The sequence below is a fragment of the Podarcis raffonei genome, chromosome 15 (assembly GCF_027172205.1).
Source record: "Podarcis raffonei isolate rPodRaf1 chromosome 15, rPodRaf1.pri, whole genome shotgun sequence".
Taxonomy (NCBI): domain Eukaryota; kingdom Metazoa; phylum Chordata; class Lepidosauria; order Squamata; family Lacertidae; genus Podarcis; species Podarcis raffonei.
Genome location: NC_070616.1, coordinates 29,460,713 through 29,478,965, shown reverse-complemented (window position 1 = coordinate 29,478,965; position 18,253 = coordinate 29,460,713). Strand labels below are relative to the sequence as shown.

General features: G+C 48.6%; 1 protein-coding gene across 2 annotated transcripts; it reads right to left on the bottom strand.

The window, feature by feature from the left end:
• Positions 1 to 9,419: 9,419 nt before the first annotated feature.
• Positions 9,420 to 18,213, bottom strand: MPZL3 (myelin protein zero like 3). 2 transcript variants are annotated; one of them, XM_053366838.1, is made up of 6 exons: positions 17,889 to 18,213; positions 16,501 to 16,667; positions 15,266 to 15,476; positions 13,039 to 13,204; positions 12,217 to 12,271; positions 9,420 to 10,772 (listed from the first exon to the last, which is right to left on the bottom strand). In XM_053366838.1, the coding sequence occupies exons 1-6, from the start codon at positions 17,938 to 17,940 to the stop codon at positions 10,746 to 10,748; spliced, it is 678 nt and encodes a 225-aa protein (XP_053222813.1). In that variant the 5' UTR covers positions 17,941 to 18,213; the 3' UTR covers positions 9,420 to 10,745. The 2 variants fall into 2 exon arrangements, with proteins under 2 accessions (XP_053222813.1, XP_053222812.1); XM_053366837.1 differs by having other exon boundaries at positions 16,501 to 16,670; positions 17,889 to 18,210.
• Positions 18,214 to 18,253: the final 40 nt, after the last annotated feature.

Genomic DNA, 18,253 nt, shown 5'->3' with positions numbered 1-18,253 from the left:
CATCATTTCTGTGGTTGGCGAATCTCAGCAAAGGAAGTGGGAGGGCAGGAAACCCTTATGTGCCGGGAATGAGAGATGCTCCCAGCTTCCGCGGGGGCGGCGGGCTGGGGGAGAGCGGAGGATTAATCTCGACACCCCCTGCCTGCCCTCCCCGGGTTCTGGTCAGGGAAGGGTCATAGCTGAGGGCAAAGCACCGCATTTGGACGCAGAAGGTCCCAGATTCAACCCACAGCAGCATCTCCAGGTAGGGCTGAGGAAAGGCACCTGTCTAAAGACCTGGAGAGCATCTTCCCGCCAGAGCTGACTGGACCTGGACCCGGAGAAAGCAGTTGCCACTGTTGCTACGTTCTTGGGCTGCTGCCCTTTCCCAAAGAGCAGAGCCGGCGGCCAAAGTCAACTTCTCAGCCACCCGCTTCAGAGGGACGTCTTCTTGTCCTCCCACCCAAACTATGCACGGGGTGCCTCCTGGAGCAAATGCCCATTTCAAGGGCTCCTTCCCCAAAACATGCTGAGCAGGAGGAGAAGGCTGGTAGGGACCTTCGCGCCAGGGTGGGGGAAGAATTCCCTGCTCTGCAAATGATTTATTGCCTGACCCCTCAATTTGGTCCTGGGGGAGCCAAATGCATTTCATATTCCCAGCTAAAGCAACACTACACCGCACAAGAGAGAGTAGTGCAGCTCCCCCGACTGGCTATGGGACTCTTACGCGCGCACACACCCTTTCCTCTTTCGCAGCAACTACCCCAGCGACTGGGCAGGGAGGGCGAGAAGGGTCAGGAGTATCAATTTAGGCATCCCTGTGTGCAGTAGGTAATCCAGCAGCCCTTCCCCACCCCCCACCGCGCGCAATCGTCCAGAAGGACAGGAAGTGGCGCGGCAGCATGCTCCAGGCGGGTAGGTGGCAGGGAATGGTTCATGCTCTCGCGCCTCTTCCACGGCAAGCGAACAAGACAGACCCCACGCCACCCTCTCCTCTCCCCTCCACCAAGCGCTGTTTGCCACGGCTGCTTCCTCCCCCTCCCAGTTGGCCCTGAGCTGCCCAGTCTGCGTTGCCAGTGGGAGCTGCTGGGGACCAGTCGGGACAGGGAGCCAGCGGCGAATCAAAAGCCCCGCTCCCCATACAAACACACTGCAGGCTCCGAAGGCCTCCCCACCCACAAGTGAGTGTGGGCTGGGCGAGGCTGCCCCGGAGCTGCCTTGGTTATCCTGCTCCCTTCCTTGGGCACTGGCTGAAGTGTCGGGTGCGGAGAAAGAGCTCCCTTAACTTCTCCGCTTTCTGGTCGCTCCAAGCGCGCCTTGCTGCAGCTGCTGGGAAATGTCGGAGGGCGGCAACGCGAAACCAAAGAATACAGCCGGCTGCGCTTCTGCACAGGCTCTGGGTGGCGTCTCCCGGGTCCGCTCAGAAAGAGCCCGCGCAGAGAGGGCACTGGCAGTGTTGTGGGTACGCTTTGGACTTGTCTCGCATCTGTTGGGGCTGCTTGGCTGCTTAGGGGTGAAGGAAGAGACTTCGCTGCTGTGGGGAAGGGGAGCGAGGAAAGGGACTGTTGAGCCGCTCCAAGCCCCAGCGCAGCGCCCCACCCGCCTATCCCAGAGCCACGTCTTTCTACTGGGGCGCTATCCATAGTCCTGATGCAAGCGGCCTCCCGTCACTCTCGCCTTCCTGATAGAAAGTAATGGTGAGCTGGGCTCATCTTGCGCAGGGAGGAGAGGGCACCGACCCACCAACCTCAGTCTGCACCTGCCTGCCTTCTTCTTGACATCTATCCAGTTTTGTCTTTGCAGGGGGGATGGAGACAAACACAGAATTAGTTGGCTCCGCCTGTCTTCGGATCTGCAAACTGTTATCCTTCCAATCTTCCACCCTGCCAGTCCTAATGGGCATCAGACCCCAGTGGCTTCTGAGTCCAGATGGTTTCAGTGGCTATTAACCCCAGGTGGAGGTGTTCATACACCCACTACAAAGATGAGAATTTTGGGTCTATCACTCATGCTCTTTATGGACTGGGCTAGGCAAGGAGGGCTGAGGAAGCTGGAGAAAGGCCCAGCTCCATTGGCTGTGTGTACCTAACTTGTCTGAGGCCCTTCAAATTTACCCTGTTGGGCTCAGCCAAATCCGATGCACAGGCCTAGTACAGTGGTACCTCAGGTTAAGTACTTAATTCGTTCCGGAGGTCCATTCTTAACGTGAACTGTTCTTAACCTGAAGCACCACTTTAGCTAGTGGGGCCTCCTGCTGCCGCCACGCCGTCGGAGCACAATTTCTGTTCTCATCCTGAAGCAAAATTCTTAACCCAAGGTACTATTTCTGAGTTTGGGGAGTCTGTAACCCGAAGCGTATGTAACCCGAGGTACCACTGTATATAAGTCATCTCTAATAGTCACTGATAGCCCTATCCTTCATTAATTTGACAACAGTGACAGTACAGCTCTCTGACTTCTAGGGTGTTTTGCGTTCACAGAGGCTGCCCATCACTACCGTACTGGGCAGGTTCCAACTGGCCCCCTCTGAAGAATATCCCACTGCACTTCCTCCTCCTTAAATTTAAGGGGCACTTCATTAATATTTCAAGGCACTCTCCTTTACCGGGACAACCTGCACAGCCCAATTCTGCAAAGTCAGAGCAGACTTGCAGCTGAGTCAGTCCTTTATGCTCGCAAAAAGAGTCCTTCGTCCTAAAAAGCAATTGGCAGAGGCCGGGAGTCCCAAGGGGCAGGACCAGCCCCACTCCCAGAAGTTTGGCACTGCCTTCCAAAGGACAGGGAAATGTGGCTTAATGGGTTTGCTAGGTCCACCGTAATCCCTCCCTGAATGACGCAGTATCCCTCTGCATGATAACAACCGCCGGGATGACAAGAGGGGAGAGTGCTATTTCTCCCGTGTCCCGCTTGTATGTTTCCCATTGAGGCACCTGGTTGGCCACAGGGAGAACAGATGCTAGGACCAGATGGGCCCCCTTGGCCTGATCCAGTTGTAATATTACCTGCTGAGATTACCCTTGGTGGACTAGCAAGCTTTGGCCATTTTCACTCTTAAGGCCATTTCTGTAGGGATGTGAATGGATGCTAGGAGAGGGTATAGTTATTTGATGTTATCCTTCCTCACATTTGTGAATTTGGCAGAGTGCATCCCTTTGCAGCTTAAAATGGAAGCTTAGATAGGTTAGTTTTAATCTTTTTAGTTTAAGTAAAGTTTAGTTTAGTTTAGATTTAAGGTGCTGCTTTTGACCTTTAAAGCCCTTCACAGCCTAGGACCCTTGTACCTATGGGGCTGCCTCTCCCGGTATGCCCCACGGAGGACCTTAAGGTCCATAAATAGCAACACCCTAGTGGTCCCGGGCCCTAAGGAAGTTAGATTAGCCTCAACCAGGGCCAGGGCCTTTTCAACACTGGCTCCGGCCTGGTGGAATGCTCTGCCTCATGAGACCAGGGCCCTGTAGGATCTGATTACTTTCCGCAGGGCCTGTAAGACAGAGTTGTTCCGCCTGGCCTTTGGCTTGGAATCAACTTGATCCCCTCCCCCTCTTTCTTTTTCCTTTCTCCTCCTGTGATAAGGCTGCAATTTAACATTATAACATTATAATGTTTTAATGTTCTATTTTAATCTTGTTTTTAAGTTGTACTCATTCAACTTGTTTTTATTATTGCTTGTTAGCCACCCTGACCCCTACCTTGGCTGGGGAGGGCGGGGTATAAAAATTTATTATTATTATTATTATTATTATTATTATTATTATTATTATTATTAAATCCAGGGTGCTTTAAGGCAGACTGGATTCTCCTGGTATTTCATCCTTTTCTCCCCTCCAAAACAACAATCAGAGAGTCTTGTAAAAGGTAAAAATACCGTATATTTCCATGTATAACATGCCCTCGTGTATTTGGGGGACTCAAAATTAAGAAAATGGGGGGAGATTGCCCATGTGTATAAGACTAACCCTTCTTTTAAACATTATTTTTTGGTTAAAAAAAAAACTAGTCCTACACAGGGAAAAGTACGGTAATATTCTGCTAGTTTTGATTTTGTTAGTTTTTTGTGTGGTGTGCTTTTTGTTTTCTGTGAATTCTCATTGTTTGGGCCTAAACTGTGAATATTTTATAGACTTACTTATTATTTCAGGTACGACTATACCACTTTTCATCAGAAAGGATCACCAAGCAATTTACCAAAAATTAAAATTAAATGCAATATAGAAAACCTCAAAATCTATGAATACAATATAGAAAACATCAAATTCCTAACATAGAATTCCACTCAGTCATAACAAAAGAAAGAAATCCCTATGGAAAACTGCATTTTAAAATTTTCTGCTCTCTGCTGCCATCTGGTGTTGCACGTTTATAGCGCATTCAAATTGCTGTTTCTTTACTAATGAGGCTGAGTCCAAACTCTCAGCAGTTACGGATTTCAATAAAACTCTCAGTACATATACAAAGACATACTACAACACCAGCAATCAAATGCTATGAGGCTAAAAGCACATTTAATCTAGGAATACACAAAATTTACGTGGCAGTACATAACAAACATGACATTCCTTGTCTAGAACAGAACTTTAAAAAGAAATGTGAAGTGGGAGAAGTAACTAATAAAAATGTGTAATTGGGACAGAAATCTAACACTGCAATTCCATGCATATCCACTCAGAGGCAAGTTCCATCAAGTTCAATAGGGCTTACTCCCAAGTAAACATGCACAGGACTGCAGCCAAAATAAATTGTTATGCTAAAAGAACTTAATTAACTGACTTCCTCCTTCCAGGACCATGGGTCAAAAGTGTGTAACTTCCCCATAGTTATAATAACTTTCCATCAAACATGATGCAACTTGAATTGGGCATTATGTAATTACAACTATTTCACAAGGAATTCTGTTTTTGTGAAAGCAAACTTCTGCTTGTAATTGAAACCGACTGTAAATTCTTAAGGTGTGAATCATGTCATCCCATAAGCATGCAGAGACCTGGTTTCTATCAGAAGGTTGAAGAAAGGACATATTATGTTGTTGATGGGTTATTTGCCACTTTACTCATGGAAATGACTCAAAGCAATTTTACAAGCACCATAGAAATACTAAAACCAACTACAATAAACATGATTAAAAATCTTTTTTTAAAAAAATAAAAACTAAAAAACCACACCTATATAAATAAAACGCATGACTAGCCGATCCTTCCCCACCAAAAGCGGCCACAAATACTTAAAACCCCTTCAAACTAACGGCCAAAAGCCTGGGTAAAAATGAAGGTTTTTGCTTGGTGCCTAAAAATAGATACAGATGATACCAGCTGAGTTTCCCTGAAGAGAGCATTTCACAAAGAGGGAGCCACCACTGAAAAGGCCTGTTCTCATGTTGCCACCCTCTGGAACTCCCATGAAGTGGGCACATGGAGAAGGGTCTCAGGTGATGTTTGCAGGGTCTGGGTTGGTTCATGTGGGGAGAGACAGTCCTTGAGATATTGGTGTCCTAAGTCACATAAGGCTTTGTAGGTCAAAGCCAACACTTTGAACTGGGCCTAGAAATTAATTGGTAGCCAGTACAGTCAGGTCTGGATTAGTGTTATGTGCTCAGCCTGTCTTGCCCTGTTGAGCAACCTAGCTGCTGAATTCTGCACTAGCTCTATGTAGCCCTGTGTTGCACTAATTCAACATAGAGGTTACCAGAGCATTGACAACAGAAGTTAAGCTGTGTTTGTCCTGTCCAGAATTAAGAAACACCATGGTGAATGCATACCGTCTAGGGTTGCATCTACACAGCTATTAAAAAACGCTCTGGAATAAAAGCCATTTTAAAGCTCGCAATGGAAAATTTCAGAGAGTTCCGATTTCAGCTCTACAGCGACATCTGGTGTCACAGTTTTATAATGCATTTATAACGTTTTATTTTTATTAATGTAGCTGAGTCTTAGGACTCATTCCAATTCAAATCTAAGGGGGAACCACTAGCAGACATTGAATTTTAACTTCCATTAAGAACTGTTTGATGTTGATAATTACTGATTAGCAAAGATTTTGTTTGTGTGTGTGTGTATCCATATACAGTCATACCTCGGGATAAATACGCTTCAGGTTGAGCACTTTCGGGTTGCGCTCCGCGGCGACCCGTAAGTAACGGAGCGCGTTACTTCAGAGTTTCGCCGCTTGCGCATGCGCAGATGGTCAAAATGACGTCACATGCATGCGCAGAAGTGGCGAAACGCGACCCGCGCATGTGCAGTCGCGTCTTACATTCTGTTCGAGAGGCGAACGGGGCTCCAGAACGGATCCTGTTCGCATCCCGAGGTACCACTGTATAGATATATAGTCATATATATTTGTGTGTGTGTGTGTGTGTGTGTGTGTAATGCAAACTTTGTAGGATTTTTTGTTTAAATGTGATTAACAACTAAACTCCTCATTAGCATAATAAATGACAGCACCCCCACCCACCCACAGACAAGCCTGCCCCAATCTCCTCTGAAGTTCCACTTGCACATAACAATGTTGGCTGCATCATGGCAACAAAATATGGAATATTTCCTGAATTCGTGCTAAACCTCTCGGTATCATTCCAATGTTAACATACAAACTGATGAAGCAAGCAAATATTTTATGCTTCTGTAAGGCGCATTGAGTGGTTTTTGAGAAAGGCAACTAGGTTAAACAACAGCAATAACAACAATCCCACCAGACAACTAGTCTCTGCTTGCTCTGTGATTGCAAAAGGCGACAGGCAGAGGCTAATCTCCAATCTTATCATTGAGGGACTACAAGCTAAGATCAAAGCTAAGGCTCTGCCTGCTCCTGGCTTGAACTTTGAGCTACCTGGCATCAGAAGATATGGATGGGGTGACTGACAATTGGGCGCCCCCTCTCACCTGCTAAGAATGACCCACAGAGTTCTCAGGTTGAAAAATGTCCCCAGCCCCCTTGCATTAAACCAGTGGTGCTTTTCATTTTAGGCAGTGCTGGATGCTGGTGGAAGGGGGAGGCTTCCATTTTCAGGGTGATGGCAAGGAAGGAGTCACTCTGTTGCACTCAATAAACTTCAGCCAAGGACTTTCTCTCTTATACATCTGAAGGAGGGAGAAACAGAGAAGGGTGGGTTTCACATTTCAAAGAAACTTGATAGTTGCTCGACAGGAACTTGACCTGGCTGCTTTTAAGGTAAAGCTCTCCAGCGCTGTCAAGCCATTGCCTTTCCACAAATTAAAACAGATCAGAGGCCCCAGCTGGAACAGATGGCGGGGAGGGGGCTGGAAAAGAGCCAGTCACATGTGACCAGGGCAATGGCCGAAGGAGCCCTCCCAGCGATAGGGCTGGGAGTGATGACAGGGGTGATGACAGGCCCAAAGGGAGCCAAAGGAAAGGCATCCAGGCTCCAGCCAGATCACTTTGGTAACACTCGTAGGGACCATGCAGACCACCGTGGGAAGCCTCACTTCCTTGCCAATCTGTAGTTAGAAACCAGGGCAATAGGGCTTCATGGGTCCATCAACACTAAAAGCCTTTCAGAACCCCCATGTCCTCGAACCAGTAACCCTCTAAGAAACAGATGCTGGAGACAAAATCAGAGAGTTGTTGCCTACCTGCCCTGACCTCCCATCATTATTTTTCCTTTTCTTTCTTTCTTTCTTTCTTTCTTTCTTTCTTTCTTTCTTTCTTTCCATCCATATAATATCTGGTTTATTAATTTTTTTAATAAATCACATATTTTAACTCTAACTGCATGTACAAGTAGCCCTTTTTTCTTTTTGAAATCATTTTTATTTTATAACAATCCAAATGCATACAGAGATTACTCTGAAACTCAATCCCCATCCCCTTCATGGGTCCTATTGTCAACATTTACAACTGCATATTATTCCATAGTCTATATTTTATAGCAATCCATATTGTCCATAATGTTTGTCACATTACATTAGTGAGATTAAAATCCTGCTAATGTTTCCATCTGCTTGCAGTGCTCTCTTAAATAAAATATAATTTTTTCCCATTATTTTAAAAAGTTTTTGACCTCTTGGTTCCTATAAGAGACTTCTTTCAAGCCTAACAGATGCACCGGGGAGCATTTTGGGGAGGGAGGGGGTGTAGTTGGGGAAAGTGTTAACCCTCCCATGCCTTGCAACCCCCCTTCCCCCAATTGAAAGCAATGCCCTGTTGCTGGAATTGGTAGAGCCTGTATGCGTATGTGTGCATTTTATGGGCGCATGTATTGTAAGGTTACCAGTTTTTTTAATGAATCCAGGGACACTTTAAATAAATACTACACGTTCGGGACGTTGATGCCTCAGCGATGGCGGTGGCAGATGGCTGCCGCCTTGACCTCAACCGCCACGTTTCCCCTTCCTCCAAAGCTTCTATTTTCTTTCTCCATGAGCCTGGGCAGCCTGAGTTGTTGGTTCTTAGGTGGTGGTGGTGGGGAAGTGGTGAAGGGTGAGTCAGGCATGGAAGGCAGAGGAGGGCCGAGAGAGGTGGCGGTGGCGAGGTTCGGGCAGCACAATGCCTCCCTTCCCATCAGAGCAGCCCCAATCCCATTCCTACTTGTGTGCAAGCAGGAGGGGGCGGGGATCCCTCATCTGGGAAGGGAGGCTTCCCGTTGCCTAACTGAGTGATGCCTACCACCTCCTGCTTGCACGCAAGCTGATAGGCAGCTTGAAGCCTCCCTTCACAGCTGAGAGATCCCCTTCCCGCTCCTGCTTGCACGCAAGTAGGAGTTGGGATGCTGCTCTGATAGGCAGTGTGAAGCCTCCCTTCACAGCTTAGTTGCTGGGGTCAGGGAAGGTAGAGGCAGCCTGGAAGCTGCATCTTAGCGCCCCTGCACCACCATCATATGGGGACTTCTGAGCAGCTCCTGAAGCCAGCCAGAGCCAACTGCTCCAGGCTGCTGAGACTGCCACTGCTGCGTTTCCCGGGGACATTAGATGAAATCCAGGGATGGAATTTGTCCAGGGACTTATTTGCAAATCCAAGGACTGTCCCCAGGAAACAGGGACATCTGGTAACCCTAATGTATGGGCTGCAGCTCAGTGGTGGAACCTCTGTTTGCTTGCAGAAGGTCCTAAGAAGAGCCTGCTGGATCGGGCCAAAGAGGTCCTGTGTTATCCAGGATCTTGCTCTCCCAGAGGACACCCACATGCCTCTTATGGGAAGCCAGCAAGCAGGACCCGAACGCAATTGCATTCCCCACTTCTGATTCCCAACAAATGGTAATCAGAAGTCTACTGCCTCTGTGAGAGGTGTACTCTCAAGTTCAATTCCTTGTAGCACCAGGGAGAAAAATTAGCAGCTGCCAATCAGCATAGACATTACTGTGTGATTGATTGATTGATTGATGCATGCATGCTAGCTTTGGCCCTGCCCACTTTGGGCAAAGCCCTTTTCTTTCAACAGCTTGCCTGCCGCCCACTCCTGGCCAGAACAAAAAAGACCATTAGACGGGCTTGGTAAAAGATGTTTATTGGCTACAGGAGAGATGGGAATCCTCCTCCCCCAGCCCCTATCCACAGAAAGGCCCCACTGAAGAATGAATGTCTGTGGAAGAGGAGGAGACAATGCACATATTGGCATCTGCACACACACAAGCAGCAATTCTGGAGAGGAAAGTCAGGCTGACAAAGAGGAAATTCTTCTGTAAGTAAATGCGGAACAGTCCTCTAGAGCAGGGGCTCCCAACCGGTGGCCCACAGTCCCCAGTGAGGCAGTGTAACCCATCCAGAGGGTCCATGGCACCATTCACGTGCCATAGAGATAACAACATTTTCAAAAGTAGGGGGTCCACGGTACTTAGCTAATTGGGAACCACTGCTCTAGAGTCTTGTCCCAGGGCTTCCCAAATGCTTGTGCCTTTGGGGGACATCCTGAGGTGTGCATAGATCTCCAAATGAAGGCTTTTCTTACATTTTAGCTCCAAGATGCCTGAACCTAGGAACACAATACCAGCCCCAGGTTCCCCAGCACAAGGCCAGCTGCCGCACTTGGCTTTCATTACAAGGAAGCCCAGTCCCCCCACCATTACCTGCTCTGGTTCCACTGCCTACGACCAGCTTGGCTTTGAACCAGCAGCCAAGGGCAGCAGCCAAAGGAGAAGATCACACAGTGGCCCTTCTCTCTCACTGGAAAGAAAAGCACAGTGAACCTCTCTGGTACCTTGAGCCATGGAATACCTGCCCAACTCTCTGCAAGCCACTGCAGGCACTAACATTTGCCTGCTTCAGATATAGCCCAGCCCTTTCTCCACTTCTCCATGTCAGTGGTAACTGGCCACCAGACACAAGGTGCCCACACCATTTCCAAGCATTTTGTTATTGCTGCTGTTGTTGTTGTTGCTGCTGCTGCTGCGGGAGTAGGAAATAGACGGGAGGTTTGTGCAAAAATATGGCAAGGAGGAGGAGGACCAAGTAATACCTTTCATGAGTCAAGTGCTAAAGGGTGGCTGAGTTCAACGCAGTGTGTGGAGAAGCAGCAGCTCAAGAGTGTCAATCAGCACAGGTCATCTTACCCAGAACCCAACAGTCCAAACAGACAGCTGTAATCCTCACAGGCTGCATTCTCCATCCAGAGAAACAGGGCAAGAGCCACACCAACCAAAGAGAAGCTGTAACATCTTGATGCTCCCCAACATGAGGTAGAACCTGATCTCACACACACCATCAGAGCCCTCCTGACACCATGAAGTCCAGCGCCAAAGTTCCATTCATTGAAGAATCACTGGGATGTATCCTGCTGGCCTTCAGATGACATTCAGAAAAAATACCTTTGTCCTCAAGTCAGTAAGGATCCTCATCATCTGAATCCTGAACAGAATGCAAGAAGAAAAGGTCAAGCAACAGAGCCAACAAGACACGCCCCCCCCAAATGCCTCACCTGGCAGAAATTTACTGCTGGAGAAATGAGTTGGAGGATTTTGTGCTAAGCAACTCACTGAACCCAGGTCTGCAAGGAAGCTCAGTTAGATTCCGCCCCCTCTTCTCTCTCTCACACACACACAGGCCCAGCATGCCAGAGTGTACACCCTGGTCTTCTTCAGAAACCTCCATATGAGGATGAGACCACTGTGGGAAATGGACTGAGACACAAAGCTAGATTCATGGACAACTGTGCCAGACTCTTAGACCAGGGCACACACTTGCAATGCCACTTCCTTGTATAACCAACGGGATCCTTCAACTCAGTCTTATTTTGTACTCTTGCTGACAACCTCCTTGCATACTCTGGCTAAACACCAGCACAGAGACGCTAAAATCCTCAGCAGCTCAGGCCCACGAGCCTGAAGCCCGCATGTGCACTTGTGGACTTCACAACATTATCACATAGTAAAACCTCCACATGCCAACCACACAAACATTCCTGTTCAGAAACAAAAGGGACAGTCAACTCTCCCACCCATCCAATGTTTGGTCTTTACTTCATTGGCAAACAGGGCTGGCCCAAAAAGACATTTTGCTACCTGTGGTGGAACACTAAGTGTCTCCTCCCCCAGGTCAAGGTACATAGAGCAAGTCATTTTGGCACCTGAATGAGAAAAACCTGAAAGGGCCTCTCTATGAGACTAAAAATACAATAATGGATTAAATCGCTGGCCATTTGTTGCCCTTTCACAAGACCCTAAACCAGGGTTTCCCAAACCTGGGTCTCCAGCTGTTTCTAGACTACAACTCCCATCATCCCAGTGGTCAGGGATGATAGGAAATGTAGTCCAAAAACAGCTGGAAAACCAAGTTTGGTTTCATTTGCCTCAGCCAGCTGCTTCACTCAAGCCTAATGGTAGGACCAGCCCTATGAAAGGGTGGGAGAGTACTTCAGATGAAGCTGTAGAATACCCCCACCCTGGACGCCAGCTGCAACAGGAAATGGTGCTCACTTAACTCTCCTATTCCCCTTGCAGCCCCTGCCCGAAATGGTGCACCTGCTAGCAATGGCAGGAGGGAAAGAGGGAGGTTCTCCAGGGCCAGATGACTAGCATGCCTCTCACGACTGAAGGGCAAATGGAAACAATGGGTGGTACCTGCAGGTGGGTTTGTTCCTATGCCCCCCAACCCACTCCCCCAGGCCAGCCCTGTTCACAAACGGCGCCACCCTTCTGACACCTACAGCGGCAAAGGTAGGAGACTTCAATCTTGGCCTCTGGATTGGGTCAGGCATGAATGGGAATTTGATGGCAGGCCCAAGACGCTTTGCCCTCCCTGCTATCTTGCCAGCGTCAAACTGGCTGTGTGTAAGAATGGCACTTTTGCTTACCAGACATCGCAGACACCAGGCGGCCAGCCTCTCCTTGCACTTAGGTCGCTCAGGTCTACAGGAAAAGCACAGAGGTGAGTCCAGCATGTGTCTCCTTTGCCTGCCTGGCACCCGCCCCCCTCAAAACCCCCAGGGCAGCCAGCTGCACACCTGTGCCAGTCAGCTTGCTCTCCCTCTGCCCATCCCCTCCAAAAGAAACCCAGTTATCCTGACAAGCAGCTCCTCACCGGAGAGGCTTGACCAGACTTGCCCTACCCTGCCCCCTGCATCTGCCACAAAGCTTCCATGGGGTTGCTGTTCACAGAATTGTGGAGTTGGAAGCGACCCCCAAAGCCATCTAGTCCAACCCCCTGCAATGCAGGAATCACAGTTAAAGAATCCCTGACAGGAGGCCACCCAACCTCTGTTTAAAAACCTCCAATGAAGGCGAATCCACCACCACCTGCTCCTCCTCAGGTGGATCAACAACCGCAGACCACCAGGCTCCCAAGATTTATGCAGGAGCTGACAGTCGGTGGGACATGCCTTTGAGGCACCAGGTGCAGTGGAGTGTCAATCATCAAAACACCTGCTGATGCCCTATGGAGGGTTCACAGTCTGAATCAGCTGCTCCACAATAACCACATATTCTGCTCATTATATTCCCCTTGGTCTGAGAACATGGGCATGGTGAGGGTTGTATGGGGTGGTGTCATTAAACTCCATTAAGTGACCTTGAGTACAAGCCCTAGGAGCCCAACAAGAACCCTCAGGGCAGCCCTCCCCATCCCAAACGCTACTCCCTGGTTCTCCCTGGTTAAGCACAGAACACAAAGTGCTCACTCTTCAGAGACTTCGATGGAGGACTTCTTGTAGCTGCACTTCTTCTTGCTCTTCAGCACCCCGAGCTTCTTGCCCATTCGAACCAGGAGCAAGGCCACCACAATGGCTGAGGGGAGGAAGACCAGGATGGAGAGAAGCCCAGCTGACGTCAGCTGGAAGGAGGCCCCTGGAGAAAGAGGCAGGAATCAGGCTACATGCACACCAGAAGGGCAGCCTGGGCCTCTGGGGAACACCCAAGATCAAACCACAACTGAGTTTCCAACCCATGTGAGAAAAGAAGGCAAAATGCTGAATTAAGGAGGTGTCACAGCCAGTCCCCAGAACAGAAGACGGGAGGTAAGCACATACCATGCTAATCCCTGGCCAATGCACAAAATGCTAACTGAGTCTTCCCATCAGGGTTTGAATTTTTCAGCAGAAACATGGTGAAACATGAAAGCTTAACTAGGGATTTCCGCAGCAGACTCAGTTTTGTGACTGGAACAAATCCATCAGCTTATTAAAGCTTAATGGTATTATGGAATTTAAGTAAAAGAAAGTAACTTATAGAAAATAAAGCAAATTGCTTACGATAAAAAATTAAAGCAGGAATACAATATAAACTGAATAAACTTATGAATGTTTTATACAGTGGACCCTCTGGATATGAATTTAATTCATTCCAGGGGTCTGTGCGCATCCTGAAAATTTCATAAGCAGAGACGCTGCTTCTGCGCACACGCAAGGCGCACAGAGCACTTCTGCGCATGCGCGCACGGCGAAACTTCCAGGTTTGCCACGTTCGCAACCCAAAAGTTATGTTACCTGAAGGTAACGTAACCCAAGGGTCCACTGTAATTAGCATGAACTAATTGCAAATACCAGTTGTAGAACTGAGAAAGAATCAGAGAAACATAGACTCTGAACTTCTATACGTCATTAGAGTTCTTTGTTTTAGGTATGTTGCTTTTGACTTGAGTTATTTGTTTCTCGGTCACATCAGGCCATTCTTCTTCAGCAATGGGCACTTGACACCAGTCCAAATAAAACTGAGGTGGCAGTTTATGTCCTTAGCCATGGTTCTACATTAAAATAAGAACGACTCAAAATAAACTTTTGGTTCTGTAGGCCTAGCAGGCTTTGCAATCTCCAAAAGGCAGAAAGGGAAGAGACACCCCAAAGAACTTGCCTCTCACCATGGCAAAAAACAGGTCCTACTTGCAGGCTCACACAGATACAGTGAGTGAGCCCCACCCCTTCTCTTTGCACTTTGTACTTGCCAGCCTCTGGGGACTAAGGCAGGAAGTGAGCAGATCTGACCCTCAACCCCAGCAGCCCCCAGGGTAGAATGAGGGCCTGTCTTACCATTCTCCTGAAGCAGTGCGTGCTAGAAAATGCAACTGGTGGAGGATGGCAGGGGGGATGGAAATGTAAGGAAAAGGAAGGTACATTTTTTCACCTCTGGTGGACGTGCCCGAAGATTAAGGCATTCTGGGAAATGATTTATAATGAACTGAAAAAGGTATTTAAATATACCTTCCCTAAGAAACCAGAGGCCTTTCTCTTGGGCATTGTCGGCCAAGGGGTGTTAAAGACAGATATAACTTTTTTTATGTATGCTACAACAGCAGCTAGAATACTCATTGCAAAGTACTGGAAGACACAGGATCTACCCACACTGGAAGAATGGCAGATGAAGGTGATGGACTACATGGGCTTGGCAGAAATGACGAGCAGAATCCGAAACCAGGGAAAAGAAGCGGCGGAAGAAGAATGGAAAAAGTTTAAGGACTATTTAAAGAAATATTACAAAATTAATGATAGCTAGAATGATGTTGGACTAAAGTAAATGGTTACTATTAGTAATGGTTAAGACAAGGAGAATAAGGATGATTAGCTTAAATTTATAGCAAAATAAGGGAAGATTTGCTGAACAATTGATTAGAATTTGGAATACAGAAACGGGAGGCATGAGGAAGTCGAAGAAGAAAGGTTTAAGAAATTAGGATATGAAATGGTACTTGTTTTTTGTTTTGTTTTTGTCTTCTGTTTGTTTATGTATGTTTTGTTTGTATGAATATAAAAATTGTCTAATAAAAATATTATAAAAAAAAAAAGAGGATGGCAGGGGGGAGATGGCACTAAGAGGCTGGGATTTTCAGGGTTTTAATGCTCTTGACAGGAAAGGCTTGGGAGAGGCGGGGAGGCAGAACCACCATGACCACAGGGACTAGAAACATTGCTTTACCTCTCTGAGTGACAGTCAGCATAGTCTGGGGGATGTTATGCTGCACATCAGGGGGATTTTTCACTGCGCAGGTGAACGTCCCGTTGTCATCCATCATTGGGTTGTTGATCCTAATGGAAGCATCCCGCTTGGCCACGTTTCCAACCCAGGATACCCGGTCACGGAAGGTGCCCGTCTTAGCTGGATAGGCATCTGACTGGTAGTGGAAGATCTAGAGGAGTTTAGAGATGGTGAACACTGACAGCCGCATGGATGCTACTAGCCCAGAGATGGAAAAAAGACAAAGTCCCTACCAGAGAAGAATGGCAAGCTAAGCTGTTGGGCTATGCCGAAATGGCAAAACTGACCGGAAAGCTCAGGAACCAAGAAGACCAAAACTTTAATAAAGAATGGGAAAAAATTATAATTTGTCTGGGAGACCACTGTAAGCAGATGAAAACATTAGCCGGATTGCAATAACACTTGTAATGTAGCAGATACTATGGACAAAATGGAGTGATATAAAATATAATAATAAATTAATAAAAATAATAATAATAATTAATTCATTATTTATGCCCCATCCATCTGGGTGGATTCCAACAAAATATTAAAATACAGTAGTCTGTTAAACATTAAAAGCTTCCCTAAAGAGGGCTGCCTTCATATGTCTTCTATAAGTCTGGTAGTTGTTCTTCTCTTTGACATCTGGTGGGAGGGCATTCCACAGGACGGGTGCCACTACCGAGAAGGCCCTCTGCCTGGTTCCCTGTAACTGCTTGGTTCCCTGGATTATGGAACAACATGCATTCGAAAAGGCTGACAATTGGACCCATGGAGGGGAAGGTGGGAAGTCCAGAAATTTGGAGAAGTCTCTAAATATGGATATGTATTTTGTATTGTTATAATTCCGCACTTGTAAAATCAAATAAAAATTATTATTTTTTTGAAAAATATAGAGATGGTGAGCATCACGTCCCATGACAGCCAAGAGCCAATGGGTCAAGGCCTTTCAAGAGCCAATCTCACTGCAGCAACATTCCAGCAAGGTAGGCTCATGCTTCAGGAAGGATGATGATCTCAGGGATACTGAAAGCCATTCGATTGGCACCCCCAGAGCAGCAAGACAAAGGCTCTGCTGCACACCTGCCACCATATACACCTTATGCACCACTGGCACCCACCACAGCAGAAGTGGCAAGCAGGTGTGCCACTCTACCAAGAGCCAGCAGGCAGACAGTGGAAGCACCACTCACCGGCTCCAAACTGCCCCCTGCAAGAGGTCGGTATGTCCAATCGATGGTGAGCTTCTCTGTGACTGGGAAGGAGGACTTGAACCAGCACTTCAAGATCACGGCCTCACCCACAAAGGCCTGGACGTCTGAGTCAGCCTGGATCTCCAGGGAGTGGACTCTGGCAAAGGCTGCTGCAACATATAACACCAAGAGATGGGTTAGTCACCTGAGCAGAGGTGTTCACAGGAAGAGTTCCTGCTGCTCCTCTTCCACCAGACCCACTTTGCAGGAAGTGCTTAGCTCATCAAAGGAACCACCCAGGCCAGGCAGAGATCAGGAACTCCACAGAACCAGCCACAAAGGACTCCTAAAAACAGCACCTTCTGGTGCTCTGCAGCCTCCAGACATAGCAACTACCAGCAGGTGGCGAGAAGAGGTGGTGAGAAGGGGCCCCATCATTAGACAAAAGGAAGAAACTGCCTTGGGCGGATGACAAGGGGGAGCAGTAGCAATGTCTTGGAAGGATGGTGCTGTGCCCCCCATGGTCTCCACCCCCCACAAGATAGATTGCTGTGCTCTGGAAGCAGAGGTTATCCTTTGCCTATGGCAGCACAATGTCTAACACCAGCCCCAGAGGCAGGGACCTAAACATTTAGTCTGGGGTGGGGAGGATTGGTGTGGGTTCCATTAGAAGTGCCAGTCTCAGTGCTTTATAGACTCCACTTCAGAGGGAAATTCCCATTTTCTTTCTTGTTGGGGCAGATTTTTATTTTTCACTGTATCCAACGCTGCAGATCTTATTTTATTCAATGGGTCACTCGTTTCAATGGGTCTACTCGGAGTAAGAAAAGCACTCAATACAACCCATCAGTGATTCTTTCAGCCTACGACAACGACTTCTGGGCATTTGTTTGGCTTTCCCCCCTGTTCGAGGGCCTGGGCCAGCTGCTCTCTTGACAACAACCCCGCAGGGTAGCTCAGTCTCGTGGTCCACCATCCCTACAGGAGCCGGGAGGGCCGAGCCCCGTCGCCTCGCTCCGCCACTTGGCGGAGTCGCATCTCCGGGTAGAAAATTCCCTTAGCCGGGCTGGCCGTGCACCTCTTCCCCGGGCAGCAGGCAAAGGGGCACGAGGCTTCTGGCCCCGATTCGCTCCCGGTTGGAATCCACGAAGGGAGCCCTCGCCGCACCCCAATGTCTCCCTTGACCCCGAACCGCCGACAGGCAGGCAGCCAGCTGGACCCCGAGTCGACTTGCTCCGGAGGAGACCTGGCTGCGCTCCTCGCTGTTTGGCACCAGGCCCGGGCGGCTGTTCTCGGTCGGGTCGGCCACAGGACCAGAGCCAAGCCCGAGATCCAGGACAGCGCTGGGGAAGGGAAGGGCCCCGCTCCCGCCTCCGCCCCTCACTCACCCCATAGAAGCAGGAGGATCCCACCGCCAGGCTTCTTCCGCGAGAGCCCCATTTTCCTCGCCACTTCCTCGGACGACACCTGTCCGCCCAGGTGAGGCCGGAAAGGGAGGGGAGAGGCTCAAAATGGCCGCCCAGAGACACTCCCTGCCCAGCAGCCGGCACTCTGCACATGCTCAGAGGCGCCGAAAAGACGCCAGTCGCGACTGAGTCATCCAAGCGCTCTGCGGCGTCACCGGTTCCACAAGCAGGAGACGGAGCAGTGATATTGCCGCCGACGCCAGGCCACCTATCTCTCTAGGGCGCTGCCGGGCCGCGTTGCCTCTGCTGAGACCTCGCCGCGGGAAGAGGGGCCTCCCGGCAGGCCG

Coding starts and splice junctions, on each gene's coding strand:
- MPZL3 (XM_053366837.1), bottom strand. CDS start 17,940: ATGGGGCTCTCGCGGAAGAAGCCTGGCGGTGGGATCCTCCTGCTTCTA. Junction 16,671..17,888: donor GATCCTCCTGCTTCTATGGG/GTGAGTGAGGGG, acceptor TATATGTTGCAG/CAGCCTTTGCCAGAGTCCAC. Junction 15,477..16,500: donor CAGGGGGCAGTTTGGAGCCG/GTGAGTGGTGCT, acceptor AAACTCCTCTAG/ATCTTCCACTACCAGTCAGA.